Below are 8,421 nucleotides of genomic sequence, written 5' to 3'. Positions count from 1 at the left end.
TACCCACCTTGTTGTACCTACCAATTTAAAGGTACCCGTAAAAATCCAAACCCTTTTTTCTTAACCTTATAAGGTATTTTTTAACTTTCAAGGAAAGGTATTGATACCATAAGAATACAGGTAAGATGATAAAAAATGAATCACAGTCAGTAGAGATTTCATTTCCTAGAAAACGGTGTTCAGTTGATCACCCTAAATTTATCAGTAAAGAGCGAAGATTTGCTAGCATGTTTTATGAGCGCACTAAAATCGTGTAATCTGAAGCAAGGTGTTTTCATTATCATTTGTTCATTGATTTATATATTATGTCTAATGTTTAAATAAAGTTGACGCCTAAACGCCCCAGATAGTTTGTTCTGTGAGAGAAAAGGTAATTTAACTTCTGTACATAGTAGCAGGAGGTGTAACTTTTCACTTCTAGTTTTAAACGGTACTAGACCAGAAAATTTCATTAGACGAAAAAAGGCCTTTTTATTTCACTTATTTTTTTAACGAAGAAGAAGAAGGAAAAAAAAAAAATAAAAAATAACGGGCATTCCGGTGTTACAGAGCGACCTAAGAGGAAATTGAATCTAAAACTAGGTAGGCAAAGGGGACGTACAAAAACAGACGTATAAATGCATTAAATCTTTCATTTCCTTCAATTAATTTCCCATTTTACAAGACATGATTTCGCATAATTTTCCAAAGGAAAAACCTCGTGACGCAGTCCGTCATAGACGCTTTTCTTCATTTGAATAAATTGTTTGAAGAGACTGGCGTCTGCTTTTAGTTTGCGTACGACATTGGTAGTTTTCTGGAACTTTGTTTTTTCTATGAATTGTGTACACTCAAGTGCTGAAAATATGGAACAGATTGTCCTTGGAGCTTTTTCAATATGAATAGTATTTCCATAGAAAAAAGAGCCTTGTAACCAAAGACGATATCTTGAAGATAACATGAGATCTTTTAGATAACTGCATTGAATAATATCCTCATTTATTTGGCAATTTGACCACGTATGTACCTACCAGATAACAGCTTTTTCAATATGAATAGTATTTCCATAGAAAAAAGAGCCTTGTAACCAAAGACGATATCTTGAAGATAACATGAGATCTTTTAGAAAACTGCATTGAACAATATCCTCATTTATTTGGCAATTTGACCACGTATGTACCAGATAAGTAGATCATAGAGCTCTGAAGATTAGTTGATAGAGAACGTCTCTGGTGTAAACCTCTTTTTACCTTCCACTCAAGAGTCTACAAAAATATTAACTAAACTTTTACTCGTGTTTCAGGATCGAGTTTGAGGTTGGCGAAAGTGACTACTCTTCCTATCTGAGACTGAATATCAGCAAGCTTCAGTTTGAGGATGAAGGGAGGTACACTTGCTTTGCCGTGGATGGAGAGGAGATGGCGAACAATTCTTTGACATTCAATGTGACTGGTAAGTGTTATAGGGTTAGGTTGAACACAAAAAGGAGATTTCTTTTTCACTGTTGTGGCTTCTGTATAATTATCGAGATCGCTAATCCGTCTCTTTTTGGTCCTTTGCCTTTTCCCGTGTACAGACGGGGTCGGCGTCTTTCGTCAGCCTCTCAAGGGGTGCTTGCTTTTAGGCTGACATTTGGTTTTGGCTACAATTTTTTTACGAGTGGATACCCTTTGCACTCAACCTTCGCTATTTCTTTAGCAAGAGAAATTCAGGCTGGTCTACTCCCTGTTTAAAGTCCCCCAGGTTTGGTTTTGCAGCCGACTACGTGCTACTCCAAGTCCCGCGTTTACGCGTGCACTGTGAGACCAGCCTTATTCTACAAGACTGAATAGTTTTTAATTTACATAATTTGGCAAGAAGATCTCTTTATTACTTTTCCCGTGTACAGACGGGGTCGGCGTCTTTCGTCAGCCTCTCAAGGGGTGCTTGCTTTTAGGCTGACATTTGGTTTTGGCTACAAATTTTTTCCGAGTGGATAAGTACCCTTTGCACTCAACCTTCGCTATTTCTTTAGCAAGAGAAATTCAGGCTGGTCTACTCCCTGTTTAAAGTCCCCCAGTTTGGTTTTGCAGCCGACTACGTGCTACTCAAAGTCCCGCGTTTACGCGTGCACTGTGAGACCAGCCTTATTCTACAAGACTGAATAGTTTTTAATTTACATAATTTGGCAAGAAGATCTCTTTATTAAGTACCTTTTTATTTTAGTCAAAGTGAAAAGACTAAATGCTATTCCATTCCATTATTTTATTTCGTCTCGTCTTTCTCTCTCCCTCCTTTTTCTTTCTTCTCTCTCTCCCCTCTTTTTCCTCCCTTTCTCTCTCTCTCTCGTCCCCTCCCTTCCTCACTGCTCTCTTCAAGAACAATCTTTCGTTTTCTCTCTCTTTATTAAGTACCTTTTTATTTTAGTCAAAGTGAAAAGACTAAATGCTATTCCATTCCATTATTTTATTTCGTCTCGTCTTTCTCCCTCCCTCCTTTTTCTTTCTTCTCTCTCTCTCCCCTCTTTTTCCTCCCTTTCTCTCTCTCTCTCTCTCTCGTCCCCTCCCTTCCTCACTGCTCTCTTCAAGAACAATCTTTCGTTTTCTCCTTAACGTAATTATTTTACGTAATTAAAAGGGACTTAATTTCTGGCTCCTGGCACTTGAAACCTGCAAGCTCCTGTGACTGAAAGCTCGATCTGTGTAGGTAGAGGGGGATTATATTGACTTGTTGTACTTACTTGTACTTTTAAGTACTCTGTTTTTATGCTTATTATTAGGTACATATTTGAATAAAAGTCTGGCTGGGGGACTTAGGGAGTAGACCAGCTTAGTTTGGCTGGGGGACATAAACAGGGAGGATACCTATTTGAAACTACTGGGTCCAGGTATTGAACCCGGGACCTTCGGACTGCCAGCTTAGTGTTACAGCTACTTGACAAGGAAAGTTCCCTTCCTTAAAAACACATTTTTTGTTTAATTATCCACATTTTTTATTTATATTTTCATAATTCTCAACAAATATTCATATTTCTTAATGGGGGGACTCTCTTTTTCTTTTAAACTTTTCCTTAGAACCTTTTGACCATCAAAAGTTTGTGTCTTGATTTTTTTCTCTTTTTTACTTTCCTTATCCTATTATTTATTTGTTACAAACTAAATGGACGAAAATTTTAATTATAAGTTATACCACTATCTAAGAAATGTTGATTTGAGAACTTTTTAAACCGCGTGGTTTAACCGAAGTTTACCTCTCTGTTTCCAGTGCCTGGTAGAGTGTTGCGGACTGAGGATGCCCGAGGGAACGTTAGCTCCCGAGCCACTCTCTCCTGTATCCTGGAGGGATATCCCCTGGGAAACGTCACCTGGGAGAGAGATCAATTGTCCGGCCTGGATGAATCCCCAGACAAGTAAGTGGACAGGACAGTCCTCATCTCTTGGGCCAGCCACTCTTTATTAGGTAGACGAAAGGTACACCTGATGAGGTCTACTTGATAGTGTGTTTGCTCATCAGGTGTCAGGTATACCTGTCAGGTCTATCTAATAGACCTGACAGACCTGACAGGTATACCTTTTTTTTACCTTGAAGTTTATTGGATTTACTTGTAGCTCAGGAACTACAATACCATACCTTCAAATCAATCAAAATTTTGATACATTTAAGGATTGAGCTCTTGGCCGGTTTGGTTCTTCAAATATAAGTACGAGGGAAATTTTCACTTTCCTTGCTGTAATGGTATCAAATAATACGTGATACGAACATAGTAAAGAGGAAATACAGTAATGACTGAGTAGGAAAAAGGAACAAAAGAAATACGAATACGATCTCTTTTTCGTAGAAGGCAGATAAAACAAGGCCCATTCAAACAGTGCATCATTATTCTCGTTCTCCAATCAATTCTGTCTGATGAGTCACTGGGAATTCCCATGACCTTTTTTTCCCTCGCTTTTCCGCCTTCAGTCTGTTTTTTTTTCCTCATTATGTCTCCTCTCAGCATATTTTTCTCATTTTTTTTTGTTAATTTTTACACTTTTTGTTTGAATTTTTATTTCTAGAAGGAATTCAAAGAAAGCTACACGCGAAGAGAAAACTTTTAATGATTTAATTATAAAATCTCGAGAACACAGGGCAAGCAAGAAAGTTTATTTAAAGCAGACGCCCACACTCCACACTTGAGATATCACTTTCCTTTCGACTTTCTAGTTGGAAGGAAAGAATAGAATACATATACCTACCCTTGTTTATCCTGGTCGAATGAGACTAAAGAGTCCTTTTACCCCAGCAGTCTAAACAAGGTCTCGTGTATTTTATAGGATTAAGAACATAATACACGTTATACATTGTGTGTATGTACTGCCTGCCTACTGATTGTATGACTGAATTGGTGAACATGATTACTGTGATAATAAAGAGGTAGTTAGAACGATAAATTTTGAACTTTTAGATTTTCCTATTAAAATTTTAAAAAAGGGCCTACTGATTGTATGACTGAATTGGTGAACATGATTACTGTGATAATAAAGAGGTAGTTAGAACGATAAATTTTGAACTTTTAGATTGTCCTATTAAAATTTTAAAAAAAGAAGGGGGAAGATTTTAACTTCTTTTTCAGGTAATACATTTGTATATTTTTTTCTTTTCTCAGGACCAATTTCACTATACGTCAAGTGAACAAGACAACCGTGGAAACTCATCTGGAATTCCCAAAGCTAAACCGGCGGGACAATGGCTTGTTTCATTTGGCTTCCACTTTAAAAAGGGTAAAAAAGTTACTGCCAAGAAATTACTCTTATAAATACGAGCTTCCCGGCTTTCTTTTCTCTTCCTTTGTACCTCCTTCTCTCTCTCTCCCTCCCTCTCTCTTTTCCTCTCCCACATATTCTCCCTCTTTTTAAACAAGATGCCTATCTATATCAGTATTTATAGGTATTCTATCTATTTTTTTACACTTTCTTTCTAGTTTTCACATGTTCTTTTTTCGTTATATCCTCCATAGAGTCTTTGTAATCAAGTTGGAACTTATTTCTAGTTTCAAATTTTAACATAATCTTTCTTCTTTTCAGAGTTTTTGTGATCAAGCTGGAACCGAACCAGAGTGTCGCGGATCTCCCGCCACCCGAGGAAACCAAAGTGTCTTCATACCAGGAGGTACACACGAGTAGCCGGGGTGGTACCTATATCGCGGACATGTTTGAGAGGTGAGAAACGTCCCCAGACAACTGACTTGTTGTACAGGGTCATTCAGTGAATTATCATGAATAAAAAAAAATAATAAAAAAATCACAAGTCGATTATTTTCAAAGATAAATACTTATGGTGGATTTCACCAATGACTTGATAAGATATTTTACTAATGGGAGAATTTTAAATGATCCAAAAAGGAGTTTTCAATAATCCAAACAGGAGTTTTTAAAGACTCCTCCTTTTTGAATTTTTAAAAACTCCTTTTTTGATTATTAAAAATTCCCCCATTAGTGGAATCTCTCATTAAGTCATTCGTGAAATCCACCATTAGTCTTGAATTAGTCCCAAGAGGAGAGATTTTGTCAGGTCATATTTACTTTTTTTAATACTCACTAATGGGAGAATATTAAATGATCCAAAAAGGAGTTTTCAAACAGGAGTTTTTAAAGACTCCTCCTTTTTTAATTTTTAAAAACTCCTTTTTTGATTATTAAACTTCCCCCATTAGTGGAATCTCTCATTAAGTCATTCGTGAAATCCACCATTAGTATTGAATTAGTCCCAAGAGGAGAGATTGTCAGGTCATATTTACTTTTTTAATATAACATCGGCCATATGGCGGCCATCAGCTTGAATGCATTTATCCAATCTTTCAGAGAAGCTATTCGTTGTGTTCAGCCAGCCTAAAGAAGGAAATCATAGCTTAAATTAAATTCACTTCTTACCTATAAAACATTGTTTTTAATATTTAATAGTGAAGTTTTACCAAGTGTAACTATGATCTTATTAAAACTTTGTTTATAATTGTAATCAGCTTGAATGCATTTATCCAATCTTTCAGAGAAGCTATTCGTTGTGTTCAGCCAGCCTAAAGAAGGAAATCATAGCTTAAATTAAGTAAATTCACTTCTTACCTATAAAACTTTGTTTTTAATATTCAATATTGAAGTTTTACCAAGTATATCTATGATCTTATTAAAACTTTGTTTATAATTGTTTTGAAAACCGCCTGGGATTTTGAATAAATAAATCTATAATTTAAAATTTTTAGCAACGCCCTTTCCTCCGACATATACCTGGGCGACAACCAAACCATCAGTGAAGCCACGCGTAACTCCATGTGTAAGGTATGCGTGGGTCTTAAACCTGCCCTGTCCACGCCCAGCCCTAGCACGGAAGCTCCGCCCACTCAAGCCACGCCCCTAAACTCGTCCGGTGCCCCGATTATCCCGGCCGAAATACCTTCGTTAGTTCTTGACATACCTCGGGCCAAGCGAGACGATATTCTGACTTCAACGCTGAGGAGTATAGGTACGTTGGTTGTCTTCCGTGGCAGAGTGGGTATGACACTAGGCGAAGTTGCGGGTTCGATTCCCGGCGGGGTCAATTTTTTTTTATTATTTTTTTTTTCATTCCTTGGAGTTCGGGGATCACTCAGCCTCGTAAGGACAATTTTATTGAGTAGCTACTTCCTGTAACTTTGCTTGATTATGGTTAGGGTCTCGTAATCTGGGGTGGTTCGAGACTATGACAAATGGAATCGTCAACTTATCCCACGAGAAAAACTGAATTTTTAACCAAGGAGACACAATAATAAATTTCGTATCTTTTCCCCTCTAGGTATCCCCGTGCCGTCAGTTGAGACGTCCACCCAGCCCTCAACCAATGGGAATGGAATGCCAATGGTGTTCGATGGAATGCTGGATGTGAACAGTAACTACTCAGGATTCATAGAAGTCATCGGTAAGTGAAAATTGTTCATTTTATTTACCCATCTTAATACTAACTTGAATTCTCTGAATTTTTCTCAATCTTATTTTCACCTTAATACCTATACCAATAGGGGCTATTCACGGCTATTGATATAGGAATTAACTTCCCTTAGTTTTGTGCTCCCTCCAGAAACTTGGAAGCCTGAAAGGTTTAAGCTTCAGTTTACACTCATCAAATATGTCCAAAAGTTTTCTAAAACTCATTTCCCAAGTGTCCATCTGCAAACATACATAAAACTCACTGGCACTTTTTCCGCGTTTTTTTCTGAATGTGATTCCGCGATTTCTCAAGAAAAAAAATATATATATGTACTCGTATATATAATTACTTATATTTTTAAGAAGAGAAGAGAGGGCCCTGTGCACCATGCCACCCACTATACCGGATAAGGAGAAGCTCAACCAAGTCAACTGGAGTACGGTGGAAGATCAGGGCAGGTGGCTGATGAAGTTGAACATACCCCGAGTATCCGAACGAAATGGACCGATTTGTTGTTACAGGTTGGTTTTCTCTTTTTCGCAGTGGATCAATAGATCCATTCTTCTTCTTCTTTTTTGCTTTATTTAATGTGGCAGGATTCTCCAAAAGGAGGTCTTCCACCCAACTACAGGTTTTGTCGAGGATCTAATTGCTTAGATACCCGAGATTGATTTTATATATTCCACTGCGATTGTTTTGAAGCTACCAAATGTTCTTCGCCTTTTCCCGTATTCAGACGGGGTCGGCGTTTTTCGTCGGCCTTTCAATCAGCCCTGGTGGAATGATTGCTTTGGGCTGACATTTGGTTTTGGCTAGAAATTTTGCGAGTGGATGCCCTTCGCACTCAATCTTTGCTATACCTTTAGCAAGGGAATGCCGAATATGCAATATGTACTATTAGATATTTATATTTAGAACCATTTCAACCATTTTTTCTTACTATGTATTGTAAATCTGTGAATAATATTGGGATTCCGATATTGGAACATTGAAACTTCCTAAAATGGAATGAAACTCTAGAAATACAGTTGTTTCAAGTTCCGTTTTCGTACCTTTAAAACAGCTGCGTGTGGTAACATATTGCCAGCGAATTCGTAATTTTATGATCGGTTTGTGCATTTCTTCATTTTTTTTTTTTTTTTTTTTTTTTTTTTTTTTTTTTTTTTTTTTTTTTCCTTTTTTAAATTTTTTTTTTTTTGTTTTTTTAAAATACAATGAGCCAAAGCTAATCCATTAGTTACCAATGAGCCATAAGCAACTACAGCCTGCATTTAAAACTTTGCTGCCTAGGATGATGGGTACTGTTACATCTCTATCTTACACACGGATATAATATGGATATCTTACATACGGAGATAATATGGAGATAAAATTATTCGTTCGGGCAGTACACTGATATTAAGTTGTAACTTTCCGCCCGATCAAACATCGTAAATACGCTAGTACTTGTTGCATTTTTTTTCTCTTGTATCTTAACATATGTAACGAAGGTATCTCAAACGAATGGATAGTTTATCTCCCATGTGT

General features: G+C 37.1%; 2 protein-coding genes across 2 annotated transcripts in view; both read left to right on the top strand.

Moving 5' to 3' along the window:
- Positions 1-5,120, top strand: part of LOC113465300 — a 31,894-nt gene extending 26,774 nt beyond the window's left edge. The window contains exons 2-5 of the mRNA XM_026822328.1: positions 1,283-1,431; positions 3,223-3,367; positions 4,604-4,718; positions 5,022-5,120. Of these exons, the coding sequence (XP_026678129.1) occupies positions 1,398-1,431; positions 3,223-3,367; positions 4,604-4,718; positions 5,022-5,120 (393 nt within the window). The 5' untranslated portion in view covers positions 1,283-1,397. The remainder of the gene's footprint in view (positions 1-1,282; positions 1,432-3,222; positions 3,368-4,603; positions 4,719-5,021) is intronic.
- On the top strand, positions 4,994-6,919 carry LOC103522105 (tyrosine-protein phosphatase 69D). The gene is made up of 3 exons (XM_026822327.1): positions 4,994-5,156; positions 6,194-6,453; positions 6,763-6,919. The coding sequence occupies exons 1-3, from the start codon at positions 5,146-5,148 to the stop codon at positions 6,891-6,893; spliced, it is 402 nt and encodes a 133-aa protein (XP_026678128.1). The 5' UTR covers positions 4,994-5,145; the 3' UTR covers positions 6,894-6,919.
- Positions 6,920-8,421: the final 1,502 nt, after the last annotated feature.

Source organism: Diaphorina citri, unplaced genomic scaffold (assembly GCF_000475195.1).
Source record: "Diaphorina citri unplaced genomic scaffold, Diaci psyllid genome assembly version 1.1 scaffold316, whole genome shotgun sequence".
NCBI lineage: Eukaryota > Metazoa > Arthropoda > Insecta > Hemiptera > Psyllidae > Diaphorina > Diaphorina citri.
Note: the sequence above shows the minus strand (reverse complement) of the source record. Positions and strands in the feature narration are given on the sequence as shown.